The sequence below is a fragment of the Vanellus vanellus genome, assembly GCF_965231255.1.
Source record: "Vanellus vanellus genome assembly, chromosome: 1".
Classification (NCBI taxonomy): Eukaryota; Metazoa; Chordata; class Aves; order Charadriiformes; family Charadriidae; genus Vanellus; species Vanellus vanellus.
The window spans coordinates 57,137,010-57,164,407 of NC_138905.1; the positions used below are offsets into that span (position 1 = coordinate 57,137,010).

The 27,398-nt window shown below is 37.5% G+C and overlaps 1 protein-coding gene across 3 annotated transcripts in view; it reads right to left on the reverse strand.

The window, feature by feature from the left end:
- Positions 1-27,398, reverse strand: part of TNRC6B (trinucleotide repeat containing adaptor 6B) — a 138,445-nt gene that overhangs the window by 102,133 nt on the left and 8,914 nt on the right. For 2 of the 3 annotated variants that reach the window (XM_082485490.1, XM_082485488.1), the window contains exons 2-3: positions 20,020-20,092; positions 15,695-15,793 (exon numbers count right to left, since the gene is read on the reverse strand). In XM_082485490.1, coding sequence (XP_082341616.1) covers positions 15,695-15,748 — 54 coding nt within the window. In that variant the 5' untranslated portion in view covers positions 15,749-15,793; positions 20,020-20,092. Of the gene's footprint in view, positions 1-15,694; positions 15,794-19,974; positions 20,093-27,398 lie in introns of those variants that run through there. The other variant, XM_082485489.1, reaches the window with a different exon arrangement.

Consider the following 27,398-nt stretch of genomic DNA (forward strand, 5'->3'; position numbering starts at 1 on the left):
GTAGATAATAGCCACAGTTAAGTGAAAATACTCTTCTTTTTCTCTTCCACCCACAGTTTTTATAAAATTCCTATGCACATTTCTTCCCCACAAGTCTCTCAGTTTCTCTTCACTCCATCACCACAGTATCATGTTGGCACTCTTTTAGTCTTCTTTCTAAAGAAGCTGGAGCCCCCAGTTCTCACTAACTTTCAGCTACACACAGCATACAGCAACCACAATGGATCTGGTTAACTGCAAGCATTCTGAAAAGGCACATTATAAATCTTTAGTCTCTGTTGACTTACGCCATATGTAAGAAATGCAGTTGTCCTGAATATGTAGAAAAAGAGTGGAAGGTGGAGGCAAGACAAAGTCCTTGTACCTATTGTATTCCGCACAAGGAAAGAAGAAAAGGTGGAACGGCAGAGGATCTGAGACGCTTCAGTTTCTCTTAAAAAGACTGCAGAGGGAGCCATTGATTCCAAAAGGAGGAATCAAAGGAAGCACACTCCACACCTGTTCCTCCTGGCAAGCAATGGAGAAGGCTTCAAGATTCTGGCAGCTGAAAGCAGGAACCAGAAATAGACCCTTAAATAGCAGGGGGGAAAGTCAACAGAAAACTTGTGTTTTTTTAAAAAAAGAAACCACAAGTTGTTGAACTCCATATTTTATTATTTTAAAGCTTAAAAATCCAGGCAACTCTGAATATCCAAATTTTGACAAAAGGTTGTACATTGAGTGTTCTAAGTAATAAAAGATAAATTGTTTTATGTAAGTTAAAAAAAGCTATTCACAGTTAGACTCTCAATACTTAGTTTCTAGAAAATGAAATATGTGAGAAGGAGCTTAGACATAATAAACTATTACTTTTTTTTCCAGAAGTACAACACCTGTTACTACAGTTTCATACTACTCTAAAAATATCTTCAATGAGACCCTAATGGATTTGATTAATGACTAAACCTAATCTGGAGTTCCTAGATAAAGTCAGCCACACTTTGAAGGGTCAGAAAGCTTCAAGGGCAAAAGCCTAATCTTTCCTGAACCCTGATGTTGGAAAGCACATTTTCCTAACAAGATTCAACACCTTCATTAGCTATCCTAGCCCACCAAAACTGAACTGAACATAAGAGAAACCAAACATGTTCTCAGGAAAAAAAAAAAAAAAGCTTGTAAGAAATCCTATACTTACTATTTTAAACAGTATTTTGTCTTTTTGTCTTCACCAGTTATAGAAACATACTAATGCAGCTCTGTTTTCCCACTCATTCAATAGTTCCTTTTCATAGCTGTGATTTTTTTTTTCTTTTATATTTTATAAAAAAAGACTGCAACCAGCCACCTGAGTGAACAGGAGATGAAGATTCTTTTAAGATTTTTTTTATTTGCTAGCATCTCAAGCACAGATGAACTGAAAACCTTATCTGGCATACAACTAGACTCTGGTGAGGACCAGCCAAAGTCAAAAGCTGCTTTCTGCACGTTGTGGCAATTTGTGTTACCTGCTAATTTTAACATGTCCTACTGCAGGCCCAGCTTAAGACTGATAAATTTGGTGTCTTGTCACAACTACTGCTTTAACACCAGTGCACCTTCCCAATCATCACCAGCAACAGCGATACTGTAAACAGGCCATCAGCATTTCTTTTGTCTCACTAATACTTGCTTTAAGTAGAATTTCACAACCTAATCGTTAAAATCCAAGCAATTAGTTATTAGTCACTACTACTAACAGTGGTGGAAGCCCTATAATGCCAAGCACTTAGAACTTGTCAGAAATCTCAGAGACAATTTGAGGTCTAACAGAAATGTAATCACTACTACAAATGAGAGAAAAGCCAAGTCACCCCTCTGCCTGGCTTTATTATGAGCACTTTGGACAAATTGCATCAGGGAAAATTTTGCTCTTTAGCAACAGATTAAAGTTTTAATTTAACTTCTTTTCATAAAGAATAATGCAATTTAGCTACAAATATTTTAATAATTTTCTTTCGAATAAAATAGTGTTAAGCTAGCATCTCAAAATACGCATAGAATAGCACAAATTGGTTAACAAAATCCCAAAATATACTTTTTAGATTAAACCTTAATTTCAAAACACCGATGAAAAGATTAAAAAAAAAAACCACCTTAGAAATAGTGATTTAAACTTAAAAGAAAGAAAATAATAGAAAAAACAGGTCTTAAAATGAGAAAGAGTATTTTTGTGAACCATACAGGAAAGTCTTAGAGACAAGATATGTATGAAAAGTTATGTGAATTTTCAGTCTCTTTCAGGATTTGGTTGTATTGTACAGCATTGTGTTGTTAATTAAATTTTCATTTTAACCTATTTCTACTTTTTTTTCCATCTCAATTTTGCCAAAGCACAGCCTTGATATACAAAAAATACCAACACAACATGTGATCCATCTCCTAGTCTACTTACTATTTTCTTGAAGTTTCTCATCAGCATCTAGAATAAGCATTTCAATGTTATTACTACCACTCAGTCCTAATTGGTTTTCCTGTTAGTAAAGAGACGTGAAAACTTACTAACATAATCCTACTGCTAGGTCACATATCACATTCAGTACTCCTTCCTAATCATTTTAAATGCTAACACACCTAACCCATGTATAATTACTTTTTAAAATCACTGATCCAATACCTCAGTTTGGTATATGCAGCCTACTGGTACTTTAATTCCTGACTCAACGAAATGTTACAACACATTTGCATATACCATCATTAAAATGTGCATCATCCTTATAGAATAATAGGACAGATTATCAATGGGGGCTCAGTTAATCATTACGAATAGAGAAATTATGTAACTCAGAATACTCACCTAAATAAGAACCAAACCTGCAGCTGTGTTAAAAGACTACAAGTTTTTCTTCTACCTCCAACTGTCACTAATTAATCACCTACACTTGCAGAAATAACCTATGGGCCATTTTCCATGTAATTTTAAAAATGTTTATGTTATCTAATATTCTGTGAAATACCCAGCAGCTTAACATGAATACCCTGCTAATCTAAAACCAAATAGTTTTATGAATACAATGAAAACAACAGTGACACTTTGGAAATGCTAAAAAGGTCAGGCCCCTAGCCACATTTGATACTGTAGAGATAAGAAAGTTTACTTAATTAAAAAATGATTTAAAAAAAAAAACACATTACTTAGCTGCAAAGTATTTCAAATACAACAGCTCATCTATATATATACATAATAATTCTCTGAATCTTGCTCTGAAGGCAATTTTAACTACCTAGTTGTTTGCAGCAAGATACTGTTTTGCCAGTAACACCTTCAACCACCAAAACGTTTAAGTCACTCAAGTTACGGTATGACAGGATATCTAGAAATGCCATATGAAAACTTCAACTCTGAAGCTGCCAAAGCAGCTTTGAATAATAGTTGAGCAATCTCAGACACAAAATGCATAAAGCATTCTGAATGTAATAAAAAGTGCTCTCCTTTTCCTGCACCACAGTTGCACTCCATCCATTTCTTAATGTGTTCTGTACATACATAGTACGGATCTCAGAAAAAAAATCTGAATTTAGTAAGACAAGAATAATTCCCATCTTTTATTTAACTAACATTCTGTATTATTCTTCAGATCATTAGCATTTCACAAGTCGGGAATTCTTGCGAAATTCTGCAACTCTGAAAAAACCTTTTACACTTCCATAACAAATCTTTTACACTTTCCATTTCGGGGAAAAATCTGACCCAAAAGCCCTTGGACAGTTCACCCACCACCATTGCTTCGAACAGCCACTTGTACGCAGCTCAATGATTCTATTTAGCTAACTCACTTTACAGTTAATTTACTATTTATGGTGCAGACACACACAAACAAGTTATAGCAGTTTAAACTGACATCTGTAAGTGGCTGTTATTTTGATATACACATTGTTAACCACCCTGACAGAGAAAAGAGAAAAATGTGTTAACTGCTCTCTTTCACTTAGATTTGGAAAGCTAGATGATGCATTGCCACAAAAGGACAACAGGCACAAACAACAAAAAGAATTTTTAATCGCTCAAGAAAGAGGATGATAATCAGAATTACTGAAAACTAAATTACACTTTTGCACTACACATTGTCACCTTCACTGCCACAAATACTGTTTTCTGCTGTTTGTGACTCAAAGTGACATAAACCAGGCACAAACAAAGAGGTGCTGAAATTCTGCCTTAAAGAGATCTGACCAGACAGGCAAGGAAGAGAAAGAAGAACTAACTTTCTTTTCTGTGTTCACAGAAGAGATCTATTGTGAGGATTCTAAACACATAGAAACTGCCAGTGGCCCAGAAAGTTCCTCAGCAACAAACAGCTGAAGGCTGAGAGCAATTCTGTTATAAATATACATTAACCCTGCTTTAAGCTTGTGTTAGGCACCCACTTTTGACCACTGTTAAAAAGAAGGAATACAGGCTATCCACACTCACAGCGTACGGCTACCTTCCAGTTTTTCCAGTTATCAGAACGAAAATCCAAACTCATTGTAGTCACTAACAATGTTGCTTGCTTGTATAATTTTTATCAATTTCTCAGGATTATTAAAATTGTTAGATATCTGACAGACAACCAAACCATTAGAATGCCCACTCATCTCCGGGGCAGAACCTGGGCTTTACTTGCTTGCATACGTTTCCACCTGTTCTCAAACAAAAAACTCAGACACCACAGGAATAAGTTATTTCTCTAGGAATCACACGTGGAAACTCTGTACCTGTTGCAACCTACCAATATGATTTCAGAGTACTTCTACAACATTTCTTAGCAACCTAATTCCACACAGGCTTAATGCATCTGTAGACAACTATTACATTTCTCCCTTCTTCATAATACACTGTCTTGTCTACTACCCAAATATCTCAGTAAACAGACTTTAAACAAGTGACAGGAAATGTTGACGTGCTTTTAATGTTGTTTTTACCCTCAGGGGAACTAATATTGCACAGTGCCTTTCAAATTCAAGCGTCCTTACTTGTCCATACAGTCTCTTATCTACTGTAATGATGAAGACCATCACTACTATTTTTATTGTCAAGAATTTAAAAAAAAGTCTTCTCCACAAACCCCATATCCACTTCTTCCACACCCAAAGAAAGAAGAAATTTTGAGAAACTGAAACAATTTCATACCCATCTAGTTCATAAGCTGAAAATGAAATTGTCCTTGTAGGGTCATGCAAACGTATGAAGTCTTGCAAATGTATGAAGTCAACAAGATCAGTAAGTTTTACACCTTTCAGTAACTCAGCCAAACTGATCAGACTACAAATGATTTGGAAGCATAAAGTAAGCTTTTACTATCCATGGCTCAAATTTCTCCCCAAATACCTATCCCCTCAGTCTTCCATAAGACAGTACGATCGAAAACATTTATCAATACTTTTGCATCTAAAGATTTTGTATTAAGTGGCTGACTATATAGAACACTAATATGTCACATTGACATGGACGACAACCACTATCAACAGCTCTGTAAAGCCAATATGAATGGAAAGATATGAAAAGGCAATGATCCGAAAAGGTAGAAACCCCTCAAATTGTGTGCCAATAGTGCATCTACATGAAGAGATACTTTGTTAGCAAATCCACAAAGCAATGTTGCTGACTGTCTCCAAAATCATAGTAGGTCTATACCATGTTAACTCTCAAATGCAGAACTGCCTTTTTTTTTTAAGCAAATATTATTTGCTTTTTTGTCTGTTTCACAAAGTATTATAAACTGCTGTAATCAGCTGCTCTTGGTTGAGAAAAAACTAACGAGAAAACATTTATGAAAAAGAAAGAACCTTTAAAAGAATGGAAAGGGTGAGTTTAAACTGAGTTTTATTTAAGACTGAAGTATTTTTCCCTTTAGAAATTTGAGAAACACACCTGTTCACTGCAATGACATTCCATGCCATTACATATCCTCCACGTGAACTGTACATATGAAAAGGGTGGATCAAAGGAGTGTATGATGACAGTCCTTACAGATCTCAAAGTCAATTTGGCCGATGATGTTATTTTCCAAGGGAAAGAAAATACGACATTGTATTAACCTTCTCCTTTGTGCTTCAAAAGCACTTCAGGGTATTCAGAGATCAGAAAACAGAGGGTCATCTTTCAGTTTAGTATCTATGTATTTTATCAATCTTAGTCTTCACTGTGGGTAACGAGGTTTCAAATGAGTAAACCATCTTGCCTCTGTTGAAAACAGTACACCCAACTGGCAAGATCTTGCACTTTTTCCTGAATTTCTTTAAAAATGTCCAAGTGGCTAAGCTGCTTTAAAATAGTTCAAGCAGCACTGTCTGTTTAATTCTGTGTTCTGTTTTGCAAAGTCCTCAACAATTTTACCTTGTTTATAACTGCTGTTTTATAAAGCTCGTAGACCCTGATAACATACAGTACTGGTTTTGGCTGGAATAGAGTTACGTTTCCACATAGTAGCTTGTATGGGGCTATGTTTTAAATCTGTGCTGAAAACAGTGTTGCTAACACACCAATGTTTTAGTTATTGCTGAGCGCTGCCTACACAGTGTCAAGGCCTTTTCTACTCCTCAGACCGCCTCACCAGCAAGTAGGCTGGGGGTGTACAAGAAGTTAGGAGGGGACATAGCTGGGACAGCTGACACCAATGACCAAAAGGATACTCCATACCATGGGGGCATGGGTGGGGGTGTGTGTGGAGGTTGGCAGGGACTACCATTGCTCAGGGAGGGACTGGATGGGGCACTAGTTGGTGGTCTGCAATTGCTTTTGCTTTGTATCACTTGTTTTTTCTTGGGTTTTACTTTTCTCTCTCTTTGTTGGTTCCCCCCCCCCCCCCCCCCCTTTTTTTTTTATTATTGTTAAGCTGCCTTTTTTTTTGCAACCTATGTGTTTTCTCACTTTTACCTTCCCAATCCTCCACCCCATCTCACTGCAGAGGGAAAGTGAGTGAGCTGGCTGTGTGGTGCTTAGTTGCCAGCTGGGGTTAAACAACATACCGTAATTATATCTCTTTGCTAGAATGACTTGAAATTTTGAAATTCGATGTTACAAACTCACAAGCACCTTCGCCCCCAGCCCCATCAAAAGGTCCAACTGCGTAGAGTTTTATAGGAAAGTGTTATTAGGTTCTTTTGTTGGCCGCAGTGTTAAAGGTTCGAGAGAAAAACTAACCCAAAATTTCCGCTCACCTTGATGGACTAACATTTCTCTACTTCCAAAAGACTTTACAAGATACTTTATACAAAGAGTCTAGGAACTTAGTATAGTTGTAGGTCAGTATTAGAAAGACTAGTTGCTCCTACAACTCATGTTCTAGAAAAATGATGGAAACATACCCTATGTATCAGGGAACAGAAATGTTGGATGCTCCACAAGTAACCCACCAGCAGACATTAAAAATAAATAAACTAATGCATTCTAAAAATATGGTGAGTAATTAAAAAAAACCAAACAAACAAACAAAAAAAACCCCAACCCCAAACCATCTTTTCAGGACCCAAGGGAGAGGCAACAGCCACATAAGTAAACTGAAACCTACTCTGACCTGTCAGGTATTCACAAGAAAGTACACTGAGGTTGGAAGTTCACCTCTTTGTAACAAGCCAAATTTTCAAGAGTAGCAAGGATTCATACTGCAGAGAAACCATCAAGTCTGAAAGCACCATGTACCAGGCCAGTACTAGACTGGAAAACAGTGGTTTTTTACTTATGGTGACAAAGCATTTTGTCCATTTAATTATTGTAAAGGCCTTCAGGCTAAATTTTTAAAATTATTTAGTACCATCTAAATAGAAACCCAGTTCTTTATCACTAAGTAGTATTATAAGCCCCAGAGATACAGGGGTCAAAGTTTTGGGTGCTGTGTTAACTACGCGCCTAAAATTTTCTTTTTACTATATTAATTCTAAATCCCACACAATGAAAGCACCAGCCTAACTTTTGCACTAATGTCAGCATCAAGCAACATCCATTATCAAAAACAGAGCATAACTTACCCATAAATGCAGTAGTGGAATACTCATGCTTTTAAGAAAGATAACTCCTGACTGGCAACCCTCTCTCCTAACAACACTTCTTTCTGAATTTTAAACTTCTGTTTATAAATATAAAACTATATAACTTAACAGATGAAATGGAAATACCACTCAGGCAGGCTTATGTTTCTTTACTCTCAGCATATATGGAATAAAAGCAAGAGCTTAGGTACTTGAGTAAGTGTCATACACTTTTTAACCTTTTCATCACCTCTGTGTGAATGCCCCAGGATAAAAAACCAAAATAACACATAAGAAAAACCCCCAAAACCACAGCCAGTACCAAAGGAGTTCTGAAGAGTGATTTAAACAGAAGGGAAAATGCTAGTTCACAACTAGACACCAAGAGGCAAAAAAAATAAGAACTAACCAGGATGAGAACAGGCAGGCAGTAATGTAAGGGAAAGATTCATGTCAACAGGTAAAGACGGGGGGGACAGCTTGAAAGGAAATAAAACAGGGATTAACAGGTAACCTCAAGACAGCCTGGTAAGTGGCACTGGACAGTGAGACGGAACAACAGGCCAAACCTCAGTGTTTGTGTCACTGGTTTTGAAAACGTGACCAGAGTATGGAAAAGTAGCCTAATTTCTAGACTACCTATCTAGTTCAATAACTATTTCATTATAGTAATGAAAACTTTGAATAAAAATCCATTTATCTAACACCATACTGTACAGAAACTTCTCCCTTTCCCCGTACTTATTAGAAGTTGAGCATTATTACAAATCCTGCGTAGCCACATTTTTCATCAAAATTTTGTGTACCTAGATTTTTGTCATACAAAGCATTAAAAGAGCAGAACTAGCTATTTTTCCTCCTTTTCCTCTACAACATTGAATCAATACCATGACTCATAACTACCTTTCTATAAATTACTTAGGTCAAAGTCATGTGTGTCCCCCTGCAAATTTATGGGTTTTCACTTTGAAAGATGAAGGAACAACAGGGAGGGAAGAGGGAAATTTTACATTTGACATGAAAATTTTAATTGCTTTTTTTTGAGGAAGAAGTTTGCAACATAAGCTAAAAACTCCTGCCAATCATAAAATTTTAGCTTCCTTCCGCAATATTTTCAGCAAAAGAACAACCAAGAAACAAAGTTTAAGTGTTGTCTGTGCAGTAATCCTTAACAGATGGATGAAAACAGCTGAAAAGAAATCAGCCACAAACAAGAAGCACAGTGCTTGTTGATATTTTCAGAGTACCAAGGCTGTTAATGGAAAAAGCCTAGTAATCATTAGTGGCAAATTAACCACGACAAAATATAATTAAAAACAATAATTAAATCATCATCCAAAGAACAGTAGAGGGTGGGGGGGTTCCAAGTAGAAATGTTGTTTTGCTTTTCTTTTTCTTTTTTTTTTTCTCTGTGAAGGGAGGAAGAGAGACCCTGAAAAGCCAGAAACCAGACACCTCATCCCCCAACTATTTTGTAAAGTGAAAGGATAATTTGCTGAATGATATTCACTGGCAGATTGTATGGATAAAATACACCCAATATTCCTGTCAAATAGAACATCTACACCTGCCAAAAACAACTAAAATTTTAAAAATTCTACGCTCATTTGAAAAAGCTTACTTCTGTACAGGTTGTTTCCCCTCTTTATGGCACTAGTATTAGATAATTATTGGAATCAAGAGTGTGCTATTGACAGGTGCCAACTGTCTTTACCATGTTGATGCCATATTAACAGAAAGAGTGTTTTCTGACAGTCTGACAACAAGGAAGAAACTGTGAGATCAAACAATGGAAACAGTTAAGATGAAAAGCCCTGGCAACAAAACTACCAAAACAGTAAGTTTCTCCAAAAGCAGCCTATGGGCCAGGAGGTGGGGAGAAGGGGAGAGAGCATGTGCAAAACACACTCTTTGCTGGAAAGCAATCCAATGAATGACAAAAGGATACGCTGCCAAAAAAACCAAAGGGAAGAATTGCAGAAACTTTCCAGGTATGCAAAATTGAGAAGAAAGAGAGCACTACTCAACTAATTAATAACAGCGTGGGAAACAAATGTTAAAGTGAGGACTGTAACTTTCTTTAAGCTTAATTATCAAGAAGTTGCCACTGGATTTGTGTCATTCATTTCAAGAGTGGCAAAGGCAGGCATGGAGGCCAACTTTTGTAGCCGTGCCACTGGGCTCAGGCTGACAGGAGTCAAAGCAAAACTATTGCTCTTCATGATGACCGACTGCAGGGATTTTCTAATCATACCTCATGTAATGTTAATTAGTTTGAAGCACATATATATTTAGTCTTTAAAGTGACCTGCTCAGCTCTACATGAGGCACCTTTTTTTTTTTCTTTTTCAGAAACAGAAGGAAATCCCCTTTTCTCTTCAAGGCTTGGTCTTGATATCTCAGAATACTATCTAGCCTAGGATGCCAGAAATTCTAAAACAGTTATAGAACCAAACCAGTTCACAAGGAATAAAGTGTGATATATCATTTGTTTTCCACTGTATAAGAATCTTTGTGTATAACTTTTTAGGTTATTTTCAGACTGACACCATAAGAAAGGTAATTCTTGCAGTACCCAAATCTTTATATCCTGAAGTTCACGGTATCTCCATGAAAGAAGATTTTGATGTCATCCCTGACACCCCAGAATATTTCATTCAAGTATACCTCAATCTACAATAAATTCAGTTCCTCAAGTTATGCCCTCGTGATTCCAGAAGAGAAGTACCAAGGCTTCTTAGTGGTTAAGGCTAGGTTTTCTTTATTTACCACCATGGAAAGACATGTTCATAATTTATCTTTGTAAAGCGTTAAGACTGCTGACAGCATTGATGTGCTGCCTCTTCCCAGGCTACTGGGCAAGAACATAGAAAGCAAAGCCAGTGACATCTTTTCTATCAATTAAATGTTCTTTTAACCGAAGACCCTGGAAATAAATAGTGATAACTGGTCATGGGACCTGCAGTCTTAGGTAATGGGGACTATTATTCTAACCACTGCTTTTCCTGCAATACTTAACAGGAACCCTGCTCGCTTTGTCATTTTGTGGAATCAGAGGAGTCACGTATTAACACTCTGAGACACAGAACTTCATGTCTTTCCATGGTGACAAATAAAGACAAAACACCTTGATATCAATATAACAAAGATATCTCTAGATGTTAATATATTTAATTTCTTTCCCTCAAGTTCAACTCATACGTATGGAAAATAAGACAGGCCAGTTTGCAACTCAAGATCTGCTTAAGACAGTGGCAGGAGTGATTGTTAGGCGACGTTTTGGCAAAGACCCTTCTTGGCAAAATATAATACAGCATGGGAGGGATGTGGCTACAGAGTCTAAAGACAGTCTTCAATGTCTCCTTGTTCAAGCGCTTTTCAATTTAAATTCAGGTGAAGTGATAACAGGCACATTCTGCAAGATTCCCAAACATAGGTTTCCCCACTTCTTGTTGAGACCAAAACTGAATAAGAGAGAAATTCTGAACCGTGGTGAAGTACCTACTAAACCTCTGAGGATCTTGCACTCTGAAAAGAAAAAAAAAGTATCAAGCACAATCACAGCAAGACCATTTATTACTAAATAGAAATGCTTCAAGCATAGCTGATACTAAGGTATTTCAACGTGTAGGCCTGGGCCTTTGCCTTTTGAATATGAAGTGGACTTTAACTCATAAATTTTTTATTTTATATTATCTTAAGATACAAACAAAAAAAGTATGAAAATAAATTCTACAATCTTTTCCTCCACCTTTTGCAACAATAGCTTTAATACTGTTGAAGTCCTACAAGACTGAAGAAATAATTGCAAGACAGAAAGCTTGCCTGCTTTTCTTTCATAATTATTCTGAGGCAGCTAATAAAAGATGCTACGAATCACTATAAACAGTAATTTCAATCTTTGTATTGCATGAAAAAAAATCTGGTTTTGTCTAGAAATGAGTTATTCAGAACAAACGCTAAGAACAGGGCCTTAATCTGACCTCATATACGATATTATCAAACTTATCATCACTGAAGTAGCTGGAATGTGCTTAATCAGCATGAACTAATCTCATAAGACCTATGAGCTGCAGACTCAATTTCTACAATGTTTAAGAGAAGAGCTTCAAATGAGTTGCTAACATATGAAGTGTTCCAACTCCTTCTCAAATGTTCATAGGAAACAAAATTCTAGAAGACAACAGCTTAGGTAGATATTTATTGGTTCAAAAACAAATTTCTAGTGAAGGCAAAAGAATAGGTAAATTATGGGAGTTTTGAGAACAGAGTGTAAACTGAGTGGGGTCCAAAAGGATTGCTGGTACTCAAATACGAGTATAAAAGAAAAACACATAGAAAAACACAGAAGATCCACTGGATCTGAATAATAGCAATAATTACATATTTAGCTCTTATTTACAGATTAGTGTTTTGGAATAGGTAAAAGGGGAGAAATTAAAGGTGCAAATAAGATATGATAGAACAGGTAGTTATATTTGAAGCACAAAACTAACTTCTTCCAAAAAAACCCTCATGTGATCTCCTGGAAGAAATGGTGGGGGAAGGGGTAAGGAAAAAAAACAAACCAAAAACCACCTGACATAAGTAATAGAGTTCATGTTTTCTTCTTAAGTCTGAAAAAATATTTCTTAGAAAAACGTATCTTTATGAAAATGGTTCACTAGATCATGTAAACATTTGTAAATTAAGTACATAATTTTAATGATAGAAGACAATATAGTGGAATATACCTTGCCTAAATTTTTCTAGGACTAACCTTTCAACTGTGATGGCTATAAAAGTCTCCCGAGACCAGGAAATAGAGGATAATCATTTACAGGCTAAAGAAACACTGACAAATACACTTCGGTGAGTAGTCCTACACATCACAGGGTAGGCAGAAGGACTAAATGTAGTCGTGAGTCTTTTTTCCTTGATATATACTGATTCTATACAGCTCTCTAATTAGTAACACTGATAACCAGATGTAGGATTCCAAATCTCCCGTGCTCTCTAAATGACAATTGTTTCAAAGCAATACTGCATACACACTTAGGTATTCAAAGTCAGTCTAAAAGATTTATTTTGAAACTTAAGCTCACTAAATTTTTTGAACACCTAATGCTAGACTAGAGATACAATCTTTGCCATTACACCCAGAATTAAGAATGTTAAAGAAAAGCATGCTTTTCATCGAGGAAAAGAGTAAGTTTCACAAGACAGTTACTTCAATCTACTTCCTGCCACACAGACAAAAAAATGAAAGCTATGTATCCATATGTACACGCACAGATACACGCATACTGGCACTTCTGTGCGTGTACATAAGTACGTATGCACACACAGATTCTCTGGTGAAAAGTAAGCACCAGTAACCATGCTAATCAAATCAGTAATCAGTTGCACCATGATGTTTCACAGAATCACAGAATCACAGAATCACAGAATTATCAGAGTTGGAAGGGACCTCTAGAGATCATCTAGTCCAACTCTCCTGCTAAAGCAGGATTGCCTAGAGCACATTTCTCAGGACTGCATCCAGGCGGGTCTTGAAAATCTCCAGGGAAGGGGACTCCACAACCTCCCTGGGCAGCCTGTTCCAGTGCTCTGTCACCCGAACCGTAAAGAACTGTTTCCGTGTATTTGAACGGAACTTCCTGTGTTCTAACTTGTGCCCATTGCCCCTCGTCCTGTCACTTGGAACCAATGAAAAGAGCCTGGCTCCATCCTTCTTCAACCCACCCTTTAGATACTTGTATGCCATAATCAGGTCTCCCCTCAGCCTTCTCTTCTCCAGGCTAAAGAGTCCCAGCTCTCTCAGCCTTTCCTCATAAGGGAGGTGCTCCAAGCCCTTAATCATCTTAGTTGCCCTTCGCTGGACTCGCTCCAGCAGTTCCCTGTCCCTCTTGAACTGGGGAGCCCAAAACTGGACACAGTATTCCAGTTGTGGCCTCACCAGTGCCGAGTAGAGGGGGAGAATGACCTCCCTCGACCTACTGGCCACACTCTTCCCTATGCAGCCCAGGATTCCATTGGCCTTTTTGGCGACAAGGGCACATTGCTGGGCCATGGATAATTTACTGTCTACCACAACCCCCAGATCCTTCTCCTCCAAGCTATCTCCCAGCAGGTAAGCCCCTAACCTGTACTGGTGCCTAGCATTCTTCCTCCCCAGGTGCAGGACCTTGCACTTGGTTTTGTTGAACCTCATTAGGTTCTTCTCTGCCCAGCTCTCCAGCCTGTCCAGGTCACGCTGGATGGCAGCACAGCCCTCTGGGGTGTCAGCCACCCCACCCAGTTTGGTATCATCAGCAAACTTGCTGAGGATACACTCTGTCCCCTCATCCAGGTCATTAATGAATATATTAAACAAAATAGGACCGAGTATTGACCCCTGGGGGACACCACTGGTTACAGGCCTCCAACTAGACTCTGTGCCGCTGATCACAACCCTCTGAGTCCTGTCCCGCAGCCAACTCTCAATCCACCTCACTGTCACCTCATCTAGCCCATACTTCCTCAGCTTCCTAATAAGGATGTCATGGGAGACAGTGTCAAAAGCCTTGCTAAAGTCAAGGTAGATGACATCCACGACTTTCCCCTCTGACATGTCTATCCCCCACTGAACCTTGTAATCACATCCTTGTCAAGAGATGCATTCAATACTCTGGATGGCTGCAAGTACATCCACTGATATGTTTTCATTTGTCAGCTCCTAATCTAGTAAGCCTTCCTTCAAAGCTATTTAAAATTAACACAATTCCTAAAGTAGACGCAGGAAAATTGCTAAATCCTTTCTCTAATAATGAATCACCTCCTAACTTAATGCCTACAATGCTTAAAAAATGCTGTGTTCTATTACAGCATAAAACAGTGAGAACATCTATCAAAAAAGCTACAGCTAGAAAATAACAAATTTTAGTTATCTAGTTTTTTGCTTTTTCAGTCAGTGTCTTACACAAAACTACAAACAAGCTAACAATGGTGCAGAGTTTCGTGAAATTTAGGAGTTGTATTTTAAATACAGATCAGTTGCAAAGTTAACACTAACTCGTTGAGATAGTCAGGACTGTAAAATAAATTTATAAGCCTACTGAAGAATATGATAATTACTATTTCATTATGCAAACCAAAAGTAATTCATGACTCAACATCTGTATCTTCAGGAAGTAAGCAAACAGCAGGACACAACCAACTTTATATTCAACAGCACACTTTATAGCCTCTTGTCCCAACAACGTGTGTTGAGAATCAGAGGTACCTTTAAAAGCAACATATTATCCAGCCTAACAACAAGGCACATGCTGGCAAGTACAAGGAAACAAGAAGAACACCTTCAATATAGATCAGTAAATAATCCACAAACACTGACACCTGCAGCTAAAAGCCCACATGCCTAACTCTAAGTCAGTTGAGAGGGTGAGTGGGCAGGACAGAAAGCTTGACAAGCTCTTCCAGTTCTAACAAATGGAATACATTCAAGGTTAGTATTTCTTTACAAGAGTTTCCTCTTTCCTTCCTGGGAGTGACCTAAGACACGTGTTCCAATCCTTAGTAGACAGCAAAAAAGCATATCTTTCTAAAGGCCTTTAAAAATTTTATTTTTTAAATGTCTCCAGGGTAATAAATATTATTTACTTGCATGCAGGTATTTATTAAGAATACCACCAGCAGTCAATATTCACTCCATGTACCCCCCATTTCAGCCAAGCAAGCTCTTGTTCCTCCAAAACACAGTGGCATTTACCTCACTGACCTTGGGACTGCCTTCCTCCAGTATTTCTCCCTCATCAGTTTGCATGGGAACAGGATCTGTGCAAAGCTCTGCAGAAATGCAAAATACTGCCTGAAAGATAAAAGAGAAAGATGTATTTTAAAAACAATGTTTTTTTCTGTCTTTAACATGTTTTGTGAGATTGCGGTGCACATAAATAACAATTCTAACCTATGACCTTTAATGTTCTGGTTCTGTACATATTTGTTGAACTTATATGTTTGACAAAAACAAGACAACCATCACTTAGGACAAGACATAACTCTACTTAATTAAGAGAAGACAAGCACCTAACAGGAATATACCTTCTTTTTAGTTTTAAAATATGTCATTGCTGAGTATTTTACATATTCATTGTGTTTACTCATTAAAGCTATGGTCAGTAAGGAATCATCACATGAACTAGAGCTGAACAATTCTTACTTACTAGGAAATAGCTTTTGTGCAAATATAAGCTTCACAGAATCAGCTTACAGACAATCTAAAGGTTATTAGTTTGAAAAATTGTTAAACTTCCAGTGATCCCACAGTACCTCTGAATTCTTACTTTAGGGATTTTTTCCTTTACTTCATTTTAGAAATAAATATATTCTAGGCTCTAAATGGTTCAGGGAACTGATGAAGTCATTCATCTCTAGGTCAACATTTCCAATCTAACCCAGGTCAACAGCTCCCAGTGTTTCTGATACTCAACACTACTTGGTAACGGATTTTTAAATGGGCTTGACAGTATCAGTGCAGTTCCAACTGAACAAAATCTAAGCCCCAAACTCCATTCTTAGAACTGTAAAGTAATTTACGGAAAAATGCAACACAGTTCAGGGGACCTGTGGTCATAAAGATTAGAAAGTCTTCTACTCCAGATGATAAGCCATCTTGCAGGGGTAATAGATCAATTTAATCAATTTAGCAGATCAAACACACCAGCATAAATTCAGCTGGAATCTCTTGACTCTCAAAATGCAAGACGTAAGCTATCAGCATATCTGTAAAATTCCAGATATGTCGAAAGTAAGGGCTCACACTGAGTAAAAACTCTCTTAAGGCCAAGAGCTGATGGCCTGTAACAGCTGTCCCTCTCAAGATGTTGTAACTCTTCAACTGCACCAGCATTTAAAATCCATTTAAAGTCTCTCCATTTCATTTTTGCACCTCAGCTACAGAGCTGCTGACTACTGTCACCTTCACAGCAGCAATTCCAAGCCTGGAAACTGACAACTCTGGGGAGTGCAAATAGTAATAACTCCCAAAACAGAAAGCTTGGAAATTGTTCATCTAGATGCACCTCCTTCATTTCAAGATTAAAGCCCATTTATAACGTAAGACCATCTGCACTGCCAACATCTTCTGTATGTTGTGCATAGGTAGACAACATCTTTTACGGCTATGACATAAGGCATGAAGAATATGTTCTACAAACAAAGATGCTGAAGCTACAAAATGTTACATACAACTTATTAAATCTTATAACCAACAAGCTGTTATGTTCAGTAATATCTTATATTCTCATGCAAAGCATGACAGTTGTAAAGACTTACAGCTTAGTCATTTCCTTTTCTGGGGAAAGGGGAATGAGGATAAAGCCGAACTCTCACCCAAATCCTCACCAAATATTCTGCCTGCAGCACATAATCAAAGATCTTAGGTATCAAATGCTAAACAAGACTTGTATCATGCGTCTATGCCAAGATTTTCCTGCGTATAACAAGTATTTCTCACTGCCAGGCTACCTCCTGTCCTGCATCAGGAGGGGACGAGGACAGGCCGAGCAGTCCCTGTCCATGGTACTTCACCACGCTGAGTTTCTGAAACCCACTCCAGAGCTTCTGCAGCCGGGAGTTTCTGAGCATGAGTTTGCAGTATCAGATTCAAGTAATTGGGAAGCTTCACAGATTGTTAGACATATAGTCTGATGTCTAACAGCCCAAACAGCCAAGGCCAGAGGGATTACTGTGGCACTGAATTGGCTTGAAATCAGAGAAACAAGCAAGATTAAACTTGAGTTCCAGAAGCATTAAAAAAAAGCTTATAAAATAAAACAAGACCAGTCAAGGACAGGTCACTGTTCATTCAGAGTGCTGGAAGAACTCAAATATGAACCTCAGAAAAACTGCCATGTTTATCTTCTGAGATATTCCTTTCTACCAGAGGAATGGTAAGTGCTAAAACTTGACATGAGTTTTTATATATTACTCCTGGAAGAAGACAAAAAACCTACCAACCAGTGCATCTTAAAGAAAAAAAAGTCAGTGCAACCAACTAGGAAATAAAAAAAAAATATATAAGAGAAAGGCTACAAGAACAAAGATAAGCAAGCTCTCCCACAGAGGACAGATTAAATACACTGGAACTATGCAAAGCTCAGAGAACAGAGTAAAAAATAGAAAAAGAGAGAGAAATCTATAAAAAAGCAAATGTAACGTAGAAAGAAAATGGAGTTTATTCACTCTTCATTTGTCTCGTAATTAATGTTTTGTCAGATTTAATGTTCAAAACATATATCATACTATTTCATACAATGCTCAGAGTGAACTCACATGGGATAGCAAGAAGGTAGAAGTTTAAAAAAGTTCTGTAATTTACTGAAAAAAATCACAAGGGGAAAAGAAAATCCACCAAAAAAATCTTGCAGCTTGTGTAGGAAGGCCCTAAGCCACAGAGTGCAAGAGGTGTTGCAAGAGGAAGTTTTGCTGAACACTACCCTTCTATTGTATTTTTCCCATTGCATTTGCTTCCAGCTTCTTTCAGGAGACAAAATATCAGGTAACAAACTATGAGTCCAATTCAATACTATAATTTTTATGTTCTTTCTGTATATGTGAATCTTTGATTCCAATGGCCACTGGCACAAGGTTGTTGCATTTCAGGTTTGTTTATTGCCAAAAGCAAGCATTTGGGGATTCCTGAATCCATGGGAAACTACCTCTGTAGCAGACTTTTGTAGCAGTCATTTACAACTGAGGATGACTTCTCAGCCAACAGTGACTGCTTAGTGCCAGCATGTGAAGAAACAACATAATTATTCCATGTTGTTGACACCGCCCCTTCAGCTCACTAGTTTCTGAACAGAGGGCTAAAAGTCACACGTAGGGTAGTTTATTTTGTAAACAGAGGATAGATAGGCAAACAAAATTTGTACTAGTGTCCTACAGGATTGGAAAAAAGGATAAATGCCAAGAAGCATTTATTTACTTATTTCCAATATTTACATGACATGCCAGGTTCCTAGGGGATAAAAATATGTAAAGTTTATAGACAGTGCATTTGGATTTTCAGATCTGACATCTATCAAAAAAGTCACCCTTGGAAAAGGTCAAAAGTGTGATAATCCTCTTCCATTCTTGCATATACCCACCAAAACTACTTCAGATGGGACTAAAGTCCCACAATCTTTTTATTTACCTGATGTCTCCTAGAAAAATTAACCAACTTCAGCTTGAGTGAGGACTCCAAGGAAGGTCTGACAAACAGCAATGCACAGATATGTCAACATATGACGCATGTCTAAAGCTAGTAGCAGTTTTTATTTAACTCTTTAAAATATCAAACAGTGATGAGAATGTCACCATTACAGACAGTAATTGAGGGTAGGTCCCAAATTCTCTCACAAGAGCACAAAGCAAAACAGGCACACAAGTGCTCTTTAAAGATGGTGATCTTGTATACATGGCATACTTGAAAAAAACCCAACAGTTAGAACAAGACAGTACTGTACTCAACTATATCTTAAATGAGACTGTGCTTATTTGACGCAATTGTATTGATACAAGATTGCAATCATTAGTCTGTATCTAGGTACGCAGACAAAAAAAAATTTAACAGATGGTCTAGCCATATTATATCTAATTGCTACAGCTTTACATTACGTTGAGTTTGTTAAGAATGTACAAAAGCAACATAAAATTTAACATATGGAAAAAGAACAGTGTATTTTTCATCCCTTTAAAGGCAAGTTGAGAGGTACTGAGGTAAAAGCAAAAGCATCCAGAAGATAAACAAAACTGGAATGCAACTTCATTGCTTGTAGGAACTAATCACTTACCAATTCCACTGACTTTAAATTCTCATCATAAATTAATTAACTTTCAAAGAAAACCATCGTATGCATTAACTTTAGCTGACAAAAACAAATTGCATCAGACAGTTACAGAAAAAACTTCACACCCAAACCCACAGGAAATAACACAGATGAAAGTATATGAAAACAGCAATATACCATATAGTTAAGAACTAATATAAGCTAATGTTCTCACCTCCAACTTCCAAGAATGCAATATTGAACTTTGGTTGATTTTTACCTTTGACAGCTTCCAAGGGCCACCAAAGCCCACAGGGATCCGTCCTGGCTACATTCAGTGCAAAAACAAAACCCTAAAGGAGACAAAAAAAGAGATAATTTTAGAGGTCAGCCAACTGTAGGCATTACTAGATAAAAAAACATAAAAATTAAAGTCAATTGTCTCCAAAGCTCAGCAATCCTTACTCCCAAAACATTTTGAAAAAGCCCTAATCATCTTAATAAAGTCATGTAGGGTAAGGAAAAAATTGTAATCGCAAAAGAAGCAGTACAGCCCTCTTTCCCTCTCTCCCCATAATTTATGCCATCTTGGGGAGATGGGGGAGTTACAGTTAGGGTTACAGTTAAGGAGAGAAATACCTTTCTCCTCACTGTTCTTCCATTTCAACTGCAACCCCAGTCTAGGAAATTATTCTTCAAACGCAAGAAATTTATGTATTTCAAAAAGCATTTACTTCCTGAGCCTTAGGCTCAAATTTAGGCTCAACTTTTAGCAAATTTAGGCTTTTACAGAACAAAACTGCAGTACTGCTGGAAATGCATCTTTAACTACTTTGGAGAAAACATAGTACTGCTTATTGTTTCCGCATACTTATCACACACCCATCACCACACAACTTAGACCAACCACCAGTTTTGAGAAAAAAAGTAAGAATCATTACACTGTGACCCACCAAACCACTAAAGAGGGATCATATACTGGTATCTATGGTATTTAATCTGCTGGCCAATTAGTTTGCTCTGAATCTTCACTAAATACTATAGATACAGGCCTGACACAGAAGTCTAACAATGTACCTTGCATCATGCTGCATAACAGAAACCTCAAACTGGTATTGAACAGGAAACTCTCCTTCCAAGGACTTACTGTCACTATCAGAGTTTCTGTAAACTTTGCCACTGGAACAACCTGAAGAAGAATGGCTAACATTTCCTCATAGGTATACCATGAATACCTCCTAAAATGAATGCCATCATTTAAACTAGGTAGATATTACAAATTTTATGTGCTGAAAGTGTTATTTGTTTGGCAGCAAGTTACAATTTTCTCATTACTAATCATCATATTATCCTCTTCACAACAGTTTTGAACTGTTTGCTTACTATGCATAGGTACAAAACTGAAATGTTCATTCTTCATCCAGAAATGAACATGCAGTAACTACCAAAGTAGTGCAAGGCCTACCAAAGCAGAGGTGCAACATGCTCAGTCTTCTCAATCACTCTTCCAAGTGAAAAATCTACATTAAGTACATTAGCACCTTGATATTATGATGCCCCAAAAGTATTAGCAACCTTAGAGTCCACACCTAAATTGAGAATGTTTTTACCAGGCAAGGCATTTTAAATCATTGTTAGAAACTAAAGTCCTGGAGACAGAAGTCTAATAAAACTCACACTCTTGATTACTTTTACAGTAAGTGAATGCATACTCTGAAATGAGTAAGAAGCCATAACATTTACCACTCTGTAATATTTCCTCCATTGAAAAAAAAAAAGCACTGCTTTCACCTTAGCAAACTAAGTAAAGCAAGTTGCATTTACCTGACTTCACTAGACAGTAGAAGATTAAAGAAATACTTCTACTATGGAAAGACATTGAAAATAATACGTGGAGGTAAGAGTAACCCACTCTGTTGTCTTTTCTCTGTTTCAATTTTCCCTATTAATTTCCAAAACTATAGAAAAAAATGAAAAAATGATTCCTCAACTGAATGTTAAACTATCATCTGACTCCCTAAAACATCTTAGAAATATCCAGCCATGCCATTTAATATACTATTATTAATCTAAGCAGTCAAGTACACAATACTTTATAAGTGGAGTCAAAGGCTGTTGTTGACTTAGCAGTTTTATCATGTGTTTCTGACAGATGCCTTTTGGCTGATACTGTCTCTGGATGGAGGTAAGACTAATGAAGTGTCTGTGCAGTTTTTGACATCATAGGATCTGAAGTTGGAGAATAAGAAATTCCACAGAATCTGGCCAAAAGACTTATCCCAGGAAGGGGTTGTTGCAGGCTGGATACTGAAATACTGTAGCATTAGTGTCTAGCAAAAGCATTCAAAGTTCCAGCCAAACAACCACATGCTTATGCACCACTACTGTCACCATGGGAAAAAGAGAGAACTGCTAGTAATTGTGCCAATAATATCTCTTATCTCATTACAGAATCTTATTCATGACGAGGAATACAGATTCCTACCTCTAATTGAAAAAAGCCTGTCATCAGTATCTATCTTAACTTTTAATAGACATGAGACATGAAAAGACTAATCGTCCTCCTCCTGTTACTCTGACAAATTTAGGCCTATGTTTCTAGAGCAGTAACAATGTTAATTAGCAAAGTCAAAGTGGCACAAGAGAGTAGAATCCAGCAGAAAGGGTTTGGGTTAAAGGCAGAACGCAAGGTGCAGCTGAGTAGGACCGCAAAGATGTTACAGCAAGAATCTCAGTGTCTACCACAGTCAGAACAGAGCTTAAATATCATGCATAGATTTCCTCCTAATTCAAATCCTCGGAGTAAGTATCCACTTCTGCCAGCAGCCAGGGCTTTAGGATGCATCAACCTGCTTGTCTGGACTGCATAGGAAAAATTTTAGCCAGGAAAGCAGACACAGTTTGATTAAGTAGCCAGAGGGGAGGAAAAGGAAAACCAATCAAACAAAAAAACTCCACCCACCGTGCACCATTACTCTGACAGAACAAAGGGTGGGACCTTCCCCTTCCCTCCAAGAACTGTGACAGTTCATAACCAGGTATTAGTCAGCTAACTACAACACTTATTAATTCAGGCACCCAGGCACACTGAAAGATCAGACTCAGTTTCTATTATCTTCCCATAGCAGAAACAATTCATTATACCTCCATACTCCTGGCTTACATATATCAAGTCCTGTCCTGACAGACTAGAACTGTATGCATGTACAGTGTAAGACCCAAATATTCTGTATGTATTTCTAGTTCCAATATAGTCAAGTGCAGCAATTTGCTTAGCTGGGTTAGGGAATCTATGAAGCAGCAGAATATTCTGTACAGTCAGGACTCCTAGACTAGCTTTTTTCAAGTATTTTTTAGGGTGCTGCACATCTTCCCGCATTCGAGCGCCAAGCTCTTTACTTAAAGCAAATACCTCCTTTTTGGTCACCTCAGATAAATTGCCTCTGTAGGAACACCAAAATATTCCAGATGCACAGAAATGAAAGGAACAGGCTGCCATTAGGAAAATGTTTTCTTCAAATTCTCCCCCCTAACCTCCCATCCAAATCTGGAGAAATAGTAAGCAATGGCAGCAGGTGTGACACAATTTCTTACTCACTATGAGACATGGCAGAACAGGAGGAAGCTCTAAAAATATAATTTCCATTTACAACTGGGAAAAAGCATGGGGTAAAACTGGTTTCTTGTATAAGAACTGAGAGAACACACACAAGTGTGTTAAAGGAAACTGATTATGTAATCCTACAATAACTCCTGAATATTAAATATGATGTGTAAAAATGAATCCCATTACCTACCAATTGTTGGGTATTTAATCTTATTTTGAAGGAATAACAGCAGCAGCACTGAACTGGCTAACACTCAAGCCCATTTCAAATCATTCAGAATCCACCACCGTCTTAACCAGTTAAATACTTCAATTTTGGTTTTGGAAATCATAACAAACTTCCAGGAATAAAAAGAGGTTCAGAACTATTGGTTTACCATTATACATCAAAGTTAACATCACTAAAATCTAAATTATTCCCGTTGACATTATTCAGGCACCATAAAAGAAAGCTTTGTTGTGAAGGTAACCAACAGGTAGCATGTTTTTAAATTCACTGCATCATCTTGTTAGCTACTCCTCATGCTTAATGTACAGCATTATCTAGTGACAAACTGTTCCTGTCATTGGACTAGCTGCCACAAACGGAATATTTTTTCCTGAACTTCTAGCATTAACTAAGAGCTTTCTGGGCTTTTCATTCGAACAATTTCTGACTAGCAACAGTACATTTGGAGACAAAAAGGGTGTCTTTGCTGCCACTGTGGTTCAACTGTCGCTTTGCTATATGGGTAAGTGTTTGGCAGCAGCAAATTGTAATTTTAAACTTAGTTCTGACTTACATTGTGGAATGATTCTGATAAAGTAATCAAGAGCATACTCTGCTCAAAAAGCCTCAAGCTGTCTAAAAATATCACCTCACAAAAACCAGCTGCTGACATAACTACACAAAACCAGCACATACCTAATTAGGATATTGGGAAGTTGGTTTCAAGTCATTCACAACTTCAAATGTCATGTTTTTTTCACCTACAGCACACTGTGACTGTAACACTCATGATTTACTGTGAAAATTATACAGGACAATACAGGTATCATTGTGAGAGTCCTTCTCCACTTCACTTTTCAAGACCGAAGAGGGAAATGTAACTTGTAATAAATTAGAAACAATTCAGTAGGAGGAGTAGAGATGCTACTGGTGCTTGAGAGAGGATTTACAACCTCTTTCTTTCACATTGTTTAGAACTATCTCTTTGCACTAGTTAGGTGGAGGGGAACTCAGGAAGGATTAGCACTTCAAGGAAAAACAAACCAAAGATATGACTCTAAACAAAGCAGCTGGGGGGAATGGGAAGAGGCAGAAATCCTCAGCCTCTTAAAAAAAAAAAAAAAAAAAAATCCAGAGAACAGCATTCAGCAATGGCAGCTGAGTACTCCTCAAAATCACTGTGGTGTTCTAAAGCAAAACATGACACAGGATAAAGCGTCCATTATGTTTAATTCAGTGTTGTCTGCACAACTTCATATTTTGTTCAGTATTAACTTCTCTGCACTGATGTTTTTTTTAGTATATGGAAAATGGTTCAGCTGCTAATGTAGATATGACACAGCCAGTTTCAGCAAGATAAATAACTGTAACTTGGATATCATGTACATTAGTTTGAATTGCTCTTCTAAGGGAACATGAGAATAGAAGGACTACACAGAAGTTATTTCATTAACCTATATGTACAAAACATAAGCCCCAACCCATAGCACTTAAGTCTTTTCACATCAACAGCCCAAATACAACCCAATCATTGGTGAGGGGTTTTTTTGGGGTTTGTTTTTGGTTTTTTTTTTTTTTTTTTTTTTGGGTTAAAGGATGTCTCCCTTTTTGACTCAATGTTAAGGAGGACATGAGAAACAAGTGCAAAAGGATACCTCTCAAATCACATTTATGGAGCTTTTTCTGAGCAAACTAATAATATTTCTTAACTTGTGTCTACATAATCTTTAAAAAAAGCAAAAATTTTATTCACTTGACCACCTGGCTACCAGATCATCAGTTTCAAAAGCAGGGTAAGGAAAGGCAGACGTGGACTGCACAAAAATGATCTTAAGTCAGACTTTCTATTTAGAAAAACCTGTTTCTAGCTCTTGAATCTGAAGACAGTCTTGAAACATGAGCTGAAGACAAAACATTGAATCGCCACCTTTCCAGTGTTCCAAAACATTTACATAAGCAACATTCAAGGTGCTAAATGTTCCCACTAAAGGAAAAATAAATTGCAAAGTGTATTTTAAAAACTGTTTTGCTTACACCTTTTTGTCACTTTCTACTGCAAAAAAGCAACATAAAAATCCCCTTTCCTGCTCATACTAGTTTTGCTAAAGAATTCATTAAAAGTTACAGTGAACATAAAAGGTATTTGCCTCTACTTTGCCTCAGCAGCCTATCATACGCTACACATCACTTCTCAACTGTAATCAAGGTTACATCCCAACTGTAATCAGTCCAGGGCTGCCAACTGATTAAGTTTTCTGAAGTCCTTTGTGCTTTCTCCCACTGTCTTCTCAGTGTGGCTGAAGCATGTATATGCACAGACATTATATACATATACACATATATGTATGTGTACATATATGTGTATATGTAATAAACATCCTCAAAAGTATTTGGACTTTTTCTCTTCGAGTTTTTCAACGGTCTACCACAATGTTTATGGAAACTATCAAAACTGAGGTTGTTGGGAGTACTCTTTATTTTAACTGACCAACAGTGTCTTCATGACTGCCAGCAGCATAGTCTGAGTTTTGGTGATGACTGGAGCATCTAGAAATTAAAACACAGAGTTGAGAATACTGGCAACTTTTTCCACTCTGTATCGAAGTTTTACCCAGCCAATATAGTGAAGGAAATTTTTTAGCCAAGTTGGAAACAAACTATCACTATAAAAAAACCTCTTTCTTTTCAATTGTTCATCTTCTGTTCTCTTAGGTCTTGCAAATGATGGTTTTCAGGCACAAAAAAGGGCATGATCACACTGCTAATACTGCTTCTGCTTGACAATGGTAGCAATGCTCTGAATTCTAATGGCACAAAAGCAGTCATTACCATGAGTATTACAACTATCATGTAATTTAATGGTGTCCTGGTGGAAAAAAACGGGGATGCAGTCAACATTCTGGAATTGTCAGCAATCCACTTATACTAGCATTCCCAATGCTTCAGCACTGCTGAAGCAAAACCAGTACAAAGGTAGTGAGCCTTTATTTCAGGACATTTGCCGAATGTCAGAAAGCCTCCAGAACACAGAGGACTGTAGGTGAAGGGGGGATGTTATACTAGACCAGAGACTTTAAAATATTTGTCCATCTTAAGCAAAATATTATGATGTGAGAGAAGTCTACTTCACAACAGCTCAACTTTAAACCTGGAAGCTGTAACTAACTCCTTTACTGCTGATAATTCCAACAGAATCATCCCATCAGACTGTTCATACCATGAAAGATAATTTGGGATCGAAGGTTCCCTTTCAGGCCACAAGTAACAGTCCACCAAGTCCTACATAATAGTGTGTTTATCAAAACCAGCAGTAGTAACTAAATTAAAACTGATAAGGTAGTAAGCAGACGTGCACAGGAAAGGCGGAGGGGCATCTTATCCATTGACACATTTAAATGGCAACTTCAGCAGTTACAAGAGCTCGAGACAGCACTACTGAAAATCATTCAAATGCATCACAGGATTGGAAGATACTGCACCTTTCAAACTTTTCAGTTCTTACTGTCTTCCTATATTAGTTTCCTGTGTTAAACCATCTTTTTTTTTTACCCTTTTGTTATCTTTTACATTAAGAGCTGCACTGATAGGAAATTCACACTAGTGTGGCAATACTGGTGCTAACCCCTACAGCAGTCATGACACAGACACACGTACCCTGTTGCATGCAGAGAAGCTCCAGATCACAGCACTACTACAAAGCTGTAACGCAGCTCTGGGTGGATGTTTATAGCCAAGACAGAACCAGGACGAGGGCCAGTGAGGGGTGATGGAGAATAAAGCTTGAATCACAACTTGCTTTTATTTTTTACGTCACTGTTTGCTAGTTTACACCCTGAAATTTTCC